The 15,786-nt window shown below is 35.3% G+C and overlaps 1 protein-coding gene across 6 annotated transcripts in view; it reads left to right on the top strand.

The window, feature by feature from the left end:
• LOC144967598 (uncharacterized) overlaps positions 1 to 11,657 on the top strand; it is a 20,081-nt gene extending 8,424 nt beyond the window's left edge. For 5 of the 6 annotated variants that reach the window (XM_078905072.1, XM_078905071.1, XM_078905074.1 and 2 more), the window contains 9 exons: positions 483 to 649; positions 951 to 1,052; positions 1,466 to 1,739; positions 2,095 to 2,183; positions 2,621 to 2,889; positions 4,885 to 5,238; positions 5,963 to 6,426; positions 7,652 to 10,842; positions 11,437 to 11,657. In XM_078905072.1, coding sequence (XP_078761198.1) covers positions 483 to 649; positions 951 to 1,052; positions 1,466 to 1,739; positions 2,095 to 2,183; positions 2,621 to 2,889; positions 4,885 to 5,238; positions 5,963 to 6,426; positions 7,652 to 10,842; positions 11,437 to 11,517 — 4,991 coding nt within the window. In that variant the 3' untranslated portion in view covers positions 11,518 to 11,657. The remainder of the gene's footprint in view (positions 1 to 482; positions 650 to 950; positions 1,053 to 1,465; positions 1,740 to 2,094; positions 2,184 to 2,620; positions 2,890 to 4,884; positions 5,239 to 5,962; positions 6,427 to 7,651; positions 10,843 to 11,436) is intronic. The other variant, XM_078905076.1, reaches the window with a different exon arrangement.
• The last annotated feature ends 4,129 nt before the right edge of the window (positions 11,658 to 15,786 follow it).

The following is a 15,786-nucleotide window of genomic DNA, read 5'->3' as shown; positions in this document are numbered from 1 at the left end:
CACACTCCCAAGGATTTTGGAAAAGTAGAAGGTATGACGTCATGACTTTTCTTCCCGATTGAAAAAAAAACCAACAATATTTTATCAAGTTTAATTAAAAATGTAAAGCCAACATACATATCATTCTATAAAAATCTAATTTCCAGTCATATGAAGATAAGAAAAATATCAAATTCTCAACATCCACTCATAGTTCCCCGCACTTCTCAAAGTCCAAGACAAATTTTAAAAATCTTGATATAAAATTTATATGTCTGTTTATATATATTTTATATGTCTCTATGTACTAAATTTAGCTATGGAATTAAGAAGTGTTTGCTATGTCTCTGGAAATAGATAATCATAGGGATAAAATGGGCTAAATAGCAAGGAATATTCTGATTGGTTAATGCTTAGTAGCGCTTGAACCATCAATTAGTTAAGGTCAGGACTGGATGCATTATAGTTGCCATTTGCTGTATAAGAGCAATTTTTTTTCACAGAGGAGTTAAAACTAAGCGATCATCACCTGCAGAATACGCTGGAAGAGATGAGGAAAGTCACCGATCAGAAAGAAATCGACGGATTAGAACTGAAGAAAACCAAGGGTGAAATGGAAAAACTGTCCAAGAAAATACAGGAGAACTCTTTCTATTTGAAAGAAATGGAGGTTGGTAATATCCGAGTCCCTGTTTATAGATGTTTTCAATAATGTAATGATTTCTTATCTTTTGGATTGAATAAGCACAAATATTATCTTTATGATTGTTACCTGCATCTCTATCCTCCCATTCCTTATCCTTCTCTCCTCCTCCTCCTCCTCATCATTATCAACATCAACATCATCATCATCATCATCATTGTGGTCATCATAACTTCATCATAATCTTTATCACCTTAATCATCATCACCATTGTCACAATAAGTTAGGACGATTTTTTTTTTTCAATCTGATTTTTATTTTATTTTAGGTACAAAACAAAAACCTATTGGATTCTGTGAAGAAATTAGTCAATGCCAAGGAAGATTTAGAGATGAAAGGAAAAGATATGTCCTCTCGCTTAAAAACAAAGGTAATGCTTTTTTAAAATTTATTGGACCCAGATTTTTAAAATTTAGTTCTATCTATCTATCTATCTATCTATCTATCTATCTATCTATCTATCTATCTATCTATCTATCTATCTATCTATCTGTCTGTTTAACTACCAACTGAGCTATCTGGACCCTCATGTTGGGATTAACCAGGTGTCAACAATTGAATTTAAAGTAAAAGTGATTAGAAAAGTGAGAGTTTTGTTTTAATCGCATTAATAAACTTTTTATATTGTCTTTAATAAACTTTGTATTTTGTCTTTAATAAAACATGAAATTAAACCTAGTTTTATGTTTTTGACCACAAAATCAATTTTTACCGTCTAAATCATCCCAGCATTACACAGATTATATATAGATGATGGATCTTATTTATTTATCTTGTTTTCAGGCAGGAGAGTTGAACCTCCAAGCCTCGGAAATCACTCGATTGACAGCCCAGAACAAAACGCTGGAATCCAAATTGTCTGACGCCGATGAAAACATAAAAAATTTGAAGGCTGAATCGTCTGCTTGGAAAAACCGATTCTGCATGGCAAAGGATGAGTCCGATCGACTTACGGATGATAATAGGGCCAAGGATGGACACATACAAAACCTTACCACACAGCTACATGAGACACTGCAACAAACTCTTGCCTTGCAGAAAGCCCTTTTTACCAGCTGTAAGTTGTGTCATGCTCCTCATCTTATTCCTCTTTATTATTTTTTCTTCTTTCATCTTCTTCATTTTTTCTCTTTTGTCCTCTTCCTTTTTTTCTTTCTCGTTTTCTTCTTCTTCTTCTTCTTCTTCTTCTTCTTCTTCTTCTTCTTCTTCTTCTTCTTCTTCTTCTTCTTCTTCTTCTTCTTCTTCTTCTTCTTCTTCTTCAAATCGTATCTTGCCAGTATAATTAGATGCTCACAACTAAGTTAATGGACAAAAAACTGAGAATTAGATTTTAAGTTTAAATATTTTAAAGACATATTACAGTTGTTAAATGGTTAGTCACGTATACTCTGCCTTTTTTTTTCTCTCTCAAGGTGAAAGAGAAAAATGCAAAGAGGAAATAATGAACTCCTTAAAAAAACAACAGAAAAGATCAATGCATGAAATGTACAGTCTCAGAAAGGTAAAGTCTTAAATCATTTTAATAAATGCTAGCATTCATGTGATATATTGATGTTGAAAATTGAAATTATAGTCAAGAATATGAAGCCTGGGTTTAGTTAATCTGTATTATTCTGTGGAATGAATAGGATTTCATACAACTATCCCATCCCACAATTTTGTATCTCTGGCAATGTCAACTTTAATTCCTGTGTCCATCTAGCACTGACTGGCGGCTAGGTCTGTAAGATCTGGAGGATAGTGCTTTGCGGTAGACTAACATCCTAGACAAAGGGATTGGTGTTGTTTGCTTAACACTATAGAAACCTGGATTAACTCTGGCTTCAAATGGGTCGTATAGCTCTGAATGACTCTGATATAATACCAGATAGATACAGTAGGTCACATTTTTATAAATTTACTATAAAATCTTTTCTTTTGTTTTAAAATCATTTTCAGTTGTACGAAAGGCAAACCAAGGAGCTGACTCTTTATCACCTCAGTGTTCAAAACGATGCCGGTGGTCGTTGCGATGGTGGTAGTCACGGTGGACAAGGGGAAGCAAATGGAGGAGGTGAACAAGCAGAGAAACATCTGGGCCCACCAGGGAAAGGGGAAGGAAGATTTCTTAGAAAAAGTCTGGAAAAAGCAGAGAAACCTGTCGGCAACAAGGGAGGGAATAATGGAAGCAAACATAAGAATGAAGGCAGCAATAATAAGAATATGAGGTAAATTAATACATTTGATTTTCATCTTTTTTTCGGGAGGGGGGTCTAAATTCAGATTTTTTTCAGACTCCCCCTCCCTATCCACCCAGCAGTAATTTGGTAGCTCGGCCTGTTAGACTTGGTACTTTGTGAAAGACTGGCTTTCTATCCAAAGGTCATCAAGCAATTGCCACTGTCCAAGGCTATAAAAACGGGAATAACTGGAATGAACTTCTTCTGTTGTTTAAATAAAATATGTTCATGTGCATTCAGAATTATAAATTGAGATTCTAAAATTTAAGAATATAAATTTAAATAAAAGATAAATTATGTTGTCAATGAAATCCGATTTACGTTTACAATGCCAAGTGATGCTTTACAAAAGCAATTCAAAAACAAACAATTAGTAAGAGAAATTATCATCATCATCATGTAGTTCCATATCTGAAGCAGACGTCGGAGGTCATCTTCCGCCAAGCTGATCTATCTCTTGCCAATTCTATTAAAGCAGCGCCACCTTTCTCAGCTTCATCTGTCCAAGTTCTTATCCCTTTCAAATAAGTTATTCTTTGTCTTCCTCTTATTCTTTTTCCATTCATCTTTCCAGTCAAGGCGAGTACTTCCAAACCAGGGTGGCAGATAATGTGTCCTAAAAATTCCATTTGGCGTTTGATGAGAAATTATATGTAGATTCAAATAATTATGAAAAAGATATTACAAGAACTATGAATTGCCATGATATGCAGATAGAAATGACTTATTTGAGGGATATTTTAATTTGATGAAATTTATGATGCTGTGTTTAAATATCTGTCATCTGCATTTTTTGCGGCCGCAAATATCAGGGCAATCCGCAAATTTTGGCAAATTTCCCAAAATTGGCAAATCGTGGCAAATTTTGGGAAAATTGGCAAATCGCGTGGCAAATTTTGGGGAAAAAAAGGAAACGAAAACAAAATAACGAAAAAAAAAGTGCGAAACTTGAGAAATGTTGCAGCTTTGCCTGGGCCCAAACCAAGGGAAGCTACTCTCTACGGATAATGATCCTTTAAAATCTTTGTAACAACGCTATTGTGTAAATTAATAAATGTAGCCTCCTGAAATGTAATAAATTGTCTTTTATATATATTTTTTTCGGTATCGCGTGTTAATCTTTCCTGCAAAGATTAGTTCTCCTCGGCAAATTTTGGGGCAAATTTTGGTCTTTTTGGCAAATTTTGGGGGTTTTTTTGGCAACTTTTGGCAAATGTTAGGTCCCAATTTGGCAAAAAATGCAGATGACAGAAATATGTAGTGATAGCGGGTTTTTCGACAAATATGCGGGGGCTGTATAAATAATAAAGACTCTGTTAGAAATCAAATAGATAAAATATTTTTATCATTTGAAATTCTGTTACACGGGAGTAGTTGGTTATGTGATGAGTGTTACTATTAGAAATCTTATCAGGCATTGACCACTATAATAAAAGACTTATAGCTCCTTGTTGAGTTCCATAAGCAGAAAAGGTGAAGGTATTCATTACGGGAGTTTTTCTCTTAAGAAATAAACATTGTAAGACCTGAGTGAGTGGCTTTGTATGTTGATAGTCAAAAGTGATTTGAATATATCAAGAACAGAATCATTTAAAAATAAGAAATACTGGCTTATGTTCAACTCTCCTCCCCACGGGCAGCCAATGAAGGTATTCTAAAACTGAAGTAATGCGCTGGTTAATTTTCTACGCTCTCTTATTCATACTGCATACTTATTTATCAGAACCAGTGACTAGCTGATCTCTAGCTCTTCATTCTATACCGATGATATAAATACAATTGAATTGAGTTTGTTCTGCTATAAAACAATCAATTGATGCCATCATCATGACATCAGAAAATATTTTGGATGATTTTTTATGATTCAAGTATTTGATGATGAAAATCAAATGAAATTTTAAAAGATAGAACGAAAATTCGACAAATTTTTATGAAAATAAAAACAGTCACCAACGAAATTCAATTGTATTTTTTTTTTTTCAGCTACAACCAATACAAACCCAATTTCCTCCAATTCGTATCAAGAGATGAATCTTCTTCTTTTTTGGTTAAAAAGAAAGTACATCCTTTAGATGGTCAAGAAAGTGATTCTTACGATGAGAGAAGAAATTTTATTTACTCCATCAAATCTGATGATATCCAGGAGATTGCCCTGGCCAATTCCCAGGAGCATGGACTCAACGCACAAAGTAAACGCGACCTCACTGAGTTGAGAAATGATGATATTGCATTGAATAAGAAAGGAAAAGACAAAGAGGAGGAAGAAACTCAAGACATGTCCTTATCCAGGTCAAGAAATTTGAGTCGTCTGAATGGAGAAATGGAGAAAAATAAAAGGTAGGCGCTGCTGCTAATTGTTTCCAGGGCGATGAAACAACACTCGACTAAGATTTTAAAATTTTATCTTTTGGAAAATTAAAATTTGTGGAGAAGGAGAGTTGACCGAGCCATGCTTAAATGATTTTACACATTTCTCTGCTCTAAGGCTTTCAGTTATATTTTTATAACACAGAGTGGGCTAGACCACATAGGGTTGGTGACCACTCTTTCCAATTTGAACCTCCCAATGTCTTTTACCACCAATCTTTTCACTCTGTAGACAATGTGTAATTAGACAAGAAAAAAATAAATGTGGTATTTAATGGATTTGGTCGTTGACCAGGCATTGGGTTGAAAACATGGCAAATTCACTTTGTCTCTTTCACACACAGATCTCACTTTACTGGAGTTGTATTTCTCTCTTACAAATTAAACACAATGGAGGGCCAACTTAAAGATGAATAAATTGGTTTGCAAGGAAAAAACATGACACAGATAAATACAGAAATCTTAACAGTTTTCCATTCTTCTGTTGTAACTATTGGATGCATACCTTTTGGAAAGAAAAAAAATAACGTTTAGTTTATTTTGTAATATCCGCACACACACTTACAAACAGTTGGTTGTATCGTAACAATTGTGGCATTTTCCTATAGTTGGTTAGGAAAGGGTTAAATGAGTCACTTGGGCTATGTTTTATTATATATAACCAGTCCATTATATTTCCTTCCTTTATTCACAGAAGGAGCAAATCACTAGGTGTTGAAAACCAGACTGCAATGAAAAATGTTGATCACCACAGACCAAATTCGTGTTCAAGAGGGACATCCCCTTTTAACATTCAGGATACAGATGTCGTTTTCTATACATCTCATAAAAACACAGGGTCTTTGAATAGCGACGTCTATATTTCAAATGATGACAAGAAAGTTAGTGAAAGCACGTGCAAAAAGGGGGATAACTTACAGGTGGAAATGAAAGCTGAAGAGGTTAAAAGAATTAAGGAAAAATATCAAGAAGTAGTGGATAATGACAGGGTTGTTTGGCCCAAAGTGAAACAGATGCAGCACAACGAGACTAGTGGTGTATACTTAAGCTCTTCCGACTGCAGCTCTGGTAGTACATTGTCATCTCCAGGGCGTGAGAAGATCTTTGATGAGTTGACGCCAGCTGACAGTGATGGAATGTGCAACGAGTTACAAAGAAGTGAGTGCTCAAAGGCTGCATGATTTAATTTTTAAAAATTGTTTTAAAAATGAAAATGATATTATTGTGAATTTAATTGATTATAAGACAACAACATTTAAGTAAAGATGCCTTTTTTATGGATAGGATGTCTGAGAAAAGATGGGTACTTTACAAAACAGTGAATTTTGTAAAATCATAATTGAACTGAATAATCAACAGAATTTAATATGAAATAGTTCCACATTCCGAATGGTTTGTCATATCAGATTTTTTTGGTGAATATTTTATGCAGGTTACATTTTTTAACCCACTATGTCTTCTCTCTTTTCTCTCAAAAATCTGACAAGTGTGTATTACATGAAATAGTACCAGACAAAGCAGAAAGAAAATTACAAAAATTAAAATAAAAATCAGCCTGCCTTGATTGTCTTTTCCTCTCTGCTTTGTCTCGACTGTTTTAGACACACCTTTTTAATTTTTTAAGCTTAAACCAATATCTGCTCCTTAATTTGTACTTTACTCATAACTCATGAGAAAAATTGTTGAGATTTGCTGTTGGCTAAGTGTCAATTGTAAATTGCTTTGAGTACCGTTAGTAGATATCACTGGAAATAAAAGCTCTATTTTTTCAGTTTGATTTGAAATATTCATGAATAGAAAAAGATACAGATGGAAGGAAACATTTGAAACTTTTGAACTTGAATTTTTTCTAGATTCTCATCATTATGTCATTGATTTATAATTGTTTTTTAATTTTTGATTGGGCTTCTGCAGATCAAATGGCGATCATTATTATTATTGACTCATTTGCTTTTTTCTTGAGCAAGAAACTTAGCCACAATTTCCCACTTTGTAATGCTGCATTGTGGCTGATATCTGAGTTACGTTGGACTTCTCTGGGTATAAACCCCAAAGACAAATTTCTCTTAAGGGTGAATATGGGCGAATTTTAACATTTAAAATTTTATTTTCTATGATTAAGTCACAATTTCCCCTGTTTTTAGTGATTTTGTTAATTTGTGCTATATGAAAACAATTAACCATGAAATTGGTGATCAGTGACATAAAATATTCATTTGATGTCTTCAATAGGTCTAAATTTATATCACCGATTCTATGTCCTGATTATCCCTCTATTTGTATCAAAATGATTCAAAACCAGCAGAATACATCTCAGACATTATAGCTAGGATGTTCATGTTAATCTCCATTTATCATGATTTTATTTTTTATTCAATTTCAGGATTTCTGGATAAAAGGGATTCAGGCCGCATTTTTCGAGGGAGCCATGATCTCAAAACAAATTCTATCCATCTCAGAAATTCCCCGACAGTTGTCTCTGATGTTCAAAACAAAACCAGTTCTGTGAATACAAAAGGGATTTCAATACAAAGAGATGGAGATGACAGCGGTGCTTCCAAACGAAATGTATACGTCCCTCGGTCTTACAGATTGGTCGATGATAAGCATAATGAAGACAGTACAATCCAGAAGGAAAAATGGAGTGAGAGTTCAGATATGCCCAATTCCAGTCTTGGAGTTTGTACAAGAAGTGAGGAGGTGAAAGATGGACAGCGTAATCATGTCCTGCAACAGTTTAGTCAAAGGACAGATCTCAGCAGCTCTCATAATGACATGTATGCTGTCAACAGAGGAAAGAGCGATATGGATACTCACCCAGGTTCAAACTCAATGGAAAACGATTCTAATAGTTCCTGTATAAATAACAATCAACTGCATTCAAATCCTAGGGAACTGCCCGATAGCAAGGAACCAAGGTGTGTAAATGGGGCTTCGTTCTTATGTAATAATTCAAATGATCACGGATCTCGTTTCACGCAGGCACACAATCCTATTTCACAGTGCAATAAAGGTGAGGGGAGAAAATTCTTTTCCTTGGAAAGAAATGACAGAGAAAAACAAGGATTGGATAATCAAAATGGTAATTATAATATGAGAAGGCTTGCATCAAGTGGCAGATGTGTCCGAGTTGTATCTCCACATCAAGATGTCCCCAACAAGAAGATTGCATTTTCTAATGATTGGAAGAAAGACGCAATAAACCATATAAATACTCGAAGTGATTGCTCCTCATCAGATTCCGATCAATCAGAAATGAGTTTGTTGTCGCTATCCACCAGGTCAAACCGTTCCTCTTTAAAGGAAAAAGTTGACAACATCGTGGCCAGATCCTCAGCAGCCATTGGCAGCTGTAAAAGTATCCTACAATCTGCACAGCATAAAGGAGAGGCTGACTCAAAGATTGCTGATGACAACAAAGGAGAAACTAAGGATTCTCATATGGATAAACAGCAGCATTACTTTTATGAGGAAAATCTTACTTCAGACTCTGATCACCACGAACGTTTAAAGGAAATCAATCGAGGTTTTTTAGACAGGGCAGAGAATTCTGCTTACATTGTACCTGTATCTTCATCTACTTGTTCACGTCCATTCACTTCCACCAAAGCGCCTTCCCTGTACAAAAAGTTGTCTAACATTCACTTCTCTGAGAAATCAAGACGTTATGAATGGGCAAATCCAAGTTCATATCAAGATTCAGAGGATGGAGAAAATCAACAGAAGACTTCTCATCATCAGGGAAAACAAACTTTTGTGTCTTTTCCAAACTCTGACATCATAGATGAAAACAATTCATGTTCCAATAATAATAATGATGATAATAATAACAATAACAGTGAGCCGCTTCAAAGAGACCATAATATGGTTGATATCTTTGGGGATTCTAGTCAATATATAGATAGTCCAATAGTTCATCCACAAGGACCCAACACGAATATGGACAAATTTCATCACCACTACAATAATATTGTGAGGAAATTAAGCTTTTCTAATATTGCTGTAAGTATGGATGATAACAACGTGGAGAATAGCATCATTGCTCAGCAATATCAGTTACCAGCAAACCCCGTTGCTCCAGAAAAATTGAAAAAAGTTGGCAGTAAATTATCCGAGTGTAGCAAAACAAAGTGGGATGAATCAATATTTAGTCCTGGGCAAATCTGTATTACAGTTTGTGATTCAAAAAACAACTCTGCTCTTGACGACAACGTAGTGCAAAAATTAGACTTTAGCAATAGTACATGTGTTGATCAAAGTGTTTTAGATATAGAAGCTATATATACTTCTCATTTTTCCAATGGTCAGGGTGTCAATTCACAGGACAAATTTGATGCCAATCATAAAGATAAAGATTCAGAAAAACTGAATATTCAATTGAATCACAAAATGGTTGCCAATGATTACAATTCATGCACATACAATAAGAGACATGAAAAATATTTGCAGGACATAGACAGTGAAATCAACCATTTAGATGGTACAGATGAGAGAAACAAACAATTTCCTAATATTGTTCATTATTCAAATAGTGAATCTTTTTTGAACGTGTGTGGTGGTGAATTAAAAACTGGATATGAAAAAGGTAATAATACTCTTTCAGGGAGAGATGATTTGTTCAAGTCCTGTGAAAATACATCCGACCAACTACATAACTCACAAAAAGAGAATAAAGGAGAGATAGAATTCGTCGCCAGTCTTCCTGATTATTTCCCAGATATTTCATCTGTCATTGCTGATGAAGATTCGGTGAATGTTGGGGATTTGGTAGGAAGAGATGGACGTGGTGGTTTGAATGATTTTATAGAGGAAAATACTGGAGTGAAACCAAAATATGATAGAAGTTTTAGCTTTGATAGTGATGGCGATGTCAGTCCACAATCAATAGAAAATCAGCCATATAGTCACACATCTACACCTACAAAATTAAAAACTAAATCTACCGTTAGTTACTGTCATTCCACAAATGATTTAAATTCTCCATATCAAGAGAAAGACAGACGTGACAAGCATAAAATGGAAGAGAAAACGCTGACTTCAATGGAAGCATTTCAGTTTTCATCAGTAAATGAAGCAAACCTTGGAAGCGACAAAGTTATTTTTTCTGTAGAGATAGGTGATGACGGAGACGGAATGAAGAAAAATATCAAGAATACTCAAATATTTAAGTCAGAAAAGGCTACATCTGGTAACATCTTGGATATGAATAATATAGGACTAAATGTGAACGATAAAGAAGACCAGGGAATTAAAATTTATTCTGAACACAGGGATACAGCTAATAAGATGTTAGTCAAGTCACCGGACAGATCGGAGAACAATCAAGGGAAATTACTCTCACCTATTCTTACGAAAACTAAAATTGAGAAGTATCGGATGATTTCTTATCAGTGTAAAGACAAAATCGAAATCGCAAACGAGTCGTCAAAATTGACACCGTTGGAGGTTAAATGTATTGGATATGAAGAGGATGACAGCAGTTATTTGGAAGGTCCTTGGGATAAATTTGAAGACCGACTTTCCAATTATCTGTCCAACACACCAAGACAGGAGACTTCTGAAGACCTCTCAACGGTAAGGCTTGACTTGATATTGTCCAAATAATGCACATGTTTTATAATTTATTTCATCTATATTTCCACAGTTGCCATTTAACAGTTCTCAAGAAAAAAGGAAAGAAAAGAAATAAAACAGAGATGCAAGATAAATTGAAATTTTTTTTTTTAATTTAAAAAGAAACAAACCCAAAACGGCTGGAACTTATAAAAAGAGTTATAATAGCTTGTGAACTTTCTATAATATCATTTTTATTTCCTTGTTAAATACTTAATTATTTGATTAAGTTCTTTCATTCATTCATTCATTCATTCATTCATTCATTCATTCATTCATTCATTCATTTATTTATTTATTCTTTCCTTCATTCATTCATTCATTCATTCTTTCATTCATTCATTCACAATATTTAATGGATATTGTATTCATTCTTCCATTCCTTTGATCAACACAACCATTTATTTTTTTCATTTCATTTCTTCTTTTATTCATTGCAATCTTTCATTTTTTCTATGTTTGGCAGTTCTTTCTATCATTCTACAGAATTTCAATCCCGTCAACCAACATCATTCTATATCTAACATCTGTTCATATGTTTTATTTTCCTTGCAGGCATCTATGGTCCCCATGTCTCCTGCAAGTAAACTACATCATCTTTTGGTTGAGTCTCAGGAAATGATTCGCTCCCTCTAGAAAAAGGCTCCTTTGCAATAATGAAATTATGTGTATGTGTGAATGTATGTGTGTCTGTGTGTGTGTGTGGTGTGCGTGAGTTTATGAGTGTATATGTGTGTGTATTTATATTTATGCAAGAAATACTGAACAGTTGCTCATTGGTGCTGCCTCATAAATCATCCCTTGTTACAAGAATTATGTCCATATAATAGGGAGGGAAAATATTTTGTATGAATTGATTTTCTGAAAGTTTTTGAACTATTATTATTATTATTATTATTATTATTATTATTATTATTATTATTATTATTATTATTATTATTATTATTATCATTTAGCTTTTTTTCTGCACTCGTTGATTGCCTGAATGGTACCACATAACATTCAAACTGATTTATACATAATATATAATATAAGCATTCTATCTTTGAGATACTAGACTTGAATCTTTTTCTACTTATAAAGACAACAATTCCCAGCCTTGCTTGCTATTCTTATGTATTTCAGTCAGATCGTTTGATGCACATACCACCACACCAACAACACTTCTTTTTCCTTCACATTCTATTCTGAGCTGCTCTTCGAATTTTGCTCCAGCTTATAACTATAACCTACTGCCCTTGCTACTCTTTGGTCTCAGGTTCACTGCATGTGAAACCTGCATTTCTTTTTCTCTCACCGTGAAGCTTTTTAAAAGTTGGGTGTTTGGATATTCCATGAAATTCGAGTAACCTCTTTGAGAGAAAGATAAAGTGAGTAAATGTGACTCATATATAAGGCATAAGGGACCAACACAAAACAAACGACGTTTTGGCCTTTGGCCTTTTTCAAGTAAACACGAAATATGTGAAAAAGGCCAAAGGCCAAAATGTCACATTTACTCACTTTATCTTTCTCTCAATCTTATTGGCTCATTTAGACACCTCTAGTTTTTAGTAACCTCATTCTTACTTAGCGATATCGAGCGATGATTTCCAGCACAGGTTCTTATAGATCCTCTTCAATGAACTCCAGTTGTTATTTATCAGGACAGATCTTCATACGGCCAGTTTTTATTTTTTGTCTGTAGTCATATAGTATTTCTTGCTCTTTCCAGTATTTGTTAATTTCTCCTCAGTGGTCTTTGGGGTAAACGCCACAGTAGTGTCACTTTGGATCCGAAATGGATATAATAGTATAATAATTAAAGCAAGATTCTCCACAATACGATATTTCTACGCAATCGTTACGCAGACTGAACATACCGTAATGATAATGCGTAGAACAGGCGGCAAATTAGAGAGCTGGTGTAAGATAAAAATCTGAAAAGGTTTGTATGAAACTGGGCCAGACAAAACAGTCAGTAAAATACAAGAAAACATTCAGCCTGCTTCGACTGGGGGACGAACCTTAGATATCCTGATTGTTGGTCGGCTATGTGGTCTAGTGGTATGACATTTGTCTTCAGATTGGAAGATCCAGGGTTTGTGTCCCGCTTTGAGTGTCGCTTAGTTGAATCTTCGGAAAAGGCTCTTTACTCGCATTCTCTCACTGTACTCCGGTGTAAAATGAATACCTGATCATTAACAGCATTATCTTTGTCGGATAAAAACTGTTATATCGCCTAACAGGCGTCACGTCTCGTCCTACATGTTAAGTGTTGCTGTCTGCTATGGACACCTTGTAAATGAATATGAGCATGTTTAGTGGATATTGTGCTATATGATGAAAGCTCAAGTTTGTTTTGTTTTAAAATCAGGAGGTCTAAGGTTTGATTGATACAGTCAGATTAATTTTGAGGATGATTTTATCTTGCAATTTTCTTACAATTTTACCTGGCACTGTTTCTGACACACTTTTTAGATTTTGACACATACAATGTGACAATGCCTCATAATGTACTTAGTACTATTTTCATATAGCACGACCGACCGATATAGGTAATGTAGATAGAGAATGAGAGATAATGTAAGATATAATTTACAACGTTATTTGATGGAATAATTCCGCCATGACATCAATCCATTCTTTGAGACTGTTTTCCATTTTTTGATACTGTAAATGTAACCAAAATTTAACCAATAATGTTGTAGACGCCATGAAATAAAGTGCCTTATGGAACACAACAGGAGTTATCTATGTTTGTGTGTGAATGTATGTATGTATGTATATATAGATAAATCAGAAAAAGTGTGGAGCGGGCACTTGGATCGATCAGGATGAGAAAAATAGGGAGAAGTGCCAGATGAAAACAGAATAAAAAGTCACGGGGTTAGTGCCAAATTCAGGATCCATTTGACACGGCACCCTCCGCCTGGCACTTCTCCATACCCTATTTTTCTCATTATGTATGTAGTATGTATGTATGTATGTATGTATGTATGTATGTATGTATGTATGTATGTATGTATATATGTATGTATGTAGGTATGCATGTATGTATAGGCTATTTTAGGAAATGGTATTATGTCAATGAATATGTTACCCTTGTTACATTAACATGAATATTTCCTGAAATAAACAATTTTGATTTGTCTGTATGTATGTATGTATGATTGTATGTAGGTAGGTAGTAGGTAGATAGTTAAGGAATGAAGGGAGGAAGAATGGAAGGATGGGTGGATGGATATATGTAGGTATATATGGATGGGTGTATGTGGGTATGTATGTACATATGGTTGGGCGGATAGGTGGATGGATGGATGAATAGATGGATGGGTGGATAATGGGTTGACCTCAAAAGTATGCAAAGTCACCCTGGTTTACAGCACATCCTTGTTTTAAAGTATTATTTCTAGCAGCTTACAATTCACTACACATAGAGACCGGAACAAATTCGACACTTAAGGATAATATTTCATGGATAGGAATAGACACTAAGACAATGTCATCTTTTAATTCACCTTTACCTTGGATCAGGGTCACCTAGCCTTGTACAAGTTGCTGAATTCTGTCACGCTCCTCAGAACGTTGTATTATGTCGTAGCGATTTTTAAGTAGTCCCATGTAGCTGGAGTTTAACCCGGCTTCTACAGCGTGAAACGGACATTAATTAATGCTTGCTATCCTTTCTACTTTCCGCCAGGTCTAATAGACCCAAGTACCCAATCACTGATGTGTGGACGGGGTGGAGGGGGGGGGGGGTCCAGAAAAAAATCTCGACCGCACCGGGATTGATCTTGGTCCCTTGGCGTGTGAAGCGAGTTCTCTACCAACTAAAATTTCTTGATTCCTGTCGGGGGATGATTTAGATGCTCAACATTGATTTTGCTGACAAAAATATGAAGTCTATATCTCTGGGGTTTTTTTTTGTTTTTTTTTTTTTGTTTTTGTTTTTCTTGAGTTATATTTGATTAAAATTCCTGAAATGACGCCCCCCCCCCCCCACCCAACAAAACAAAACAAAAAACAAACAAACAGAAATTGAGTATTTATATAACGCAAAGTCCGTTTAAGGGGCTCAAAAGCTTTACAAGGGGTCCGTTTTCAATAGCAACACGTAACATTGTAGGAGGAGACATGGCGCCTGTTAGGCGATATTGCATTCCTCCCAGCCGACATAGACAGCGCTGGGAACAGTGAGAGAATGTGAGCTACGAGCCTATTCCAAAAGACTCATCTATGCGCCGCTCAGAACTCGAAATTCGAACCCTGGACCTTTCGTGAGTTTTAAAAAATTCTCTATTGTCTTCTGGTACTTTTCTACTCACTTCATTCTTTGTTGTTATCAACATAAGTGCCTGCTCCACATACTTTTCTGAATTAATATTCACCTCAAATATCGGAGCTTACTCAATGTCTCAATCGTCTCTATGTTATATGTTAATATTGAGAATGCGGCTATTCAGCTTAACTGCTGGCTACAGACTTCTCGGCGTTTGTGTGTTGAACCCATGATCTCAAGAAGTCGTGAGAGCGGTTCAAGATAGACACAGAGTTTGATACCACTTTTTTTTTTGAGTGGTAGATAGCTCTGACATTAGCGCAACCCTCTCCCCGGCCAGATGGAGTTGTCGTACCAGTAAGGTCGTGGATTTGAGCCCCCATCGTCGCAAAGTTGTTTTCTCAATTGTCTTCTGGCACTTTTCTACGCACTTCATTCTGGTGGGCTTCCTTACCTCCCATAGTGGGCAAGGAGGCTCTTACTGTGTCTTCTATCCTCCTATATCTGTTTTCCAACATGCTTTGTCTTTGTCTTGAAATGAGCTTACTTGGGTTTTGTCTAGGCCATGGCTGTTTACCCTAGCCGGGAGGGAAACAGTCAGATGTATAGTTCGAGTTTTTGGGAGATGATATTTTTTGTCTTGT

The sequence above is a fragment of the Berghia stephanieae genome, chromosome 3, assembly GCF_034508935.2.
Source record: "Berghia stephanieae isolate SIO BIC M18660-M18661 chromosome 3, UCSD_Bste_1.3, whole genome shotgun sequence".
Taxonomy (NCBI): domain Eukaryota; kingdom Metazoa; phylum Mollusca; class Gastropoda; order Nudibranchia; family Aeolidiidae; genus Berghia; species Berghia stephanieae.
This window is presented reverse-complemented; position numbering and strand designations above follow the sequence as displayed.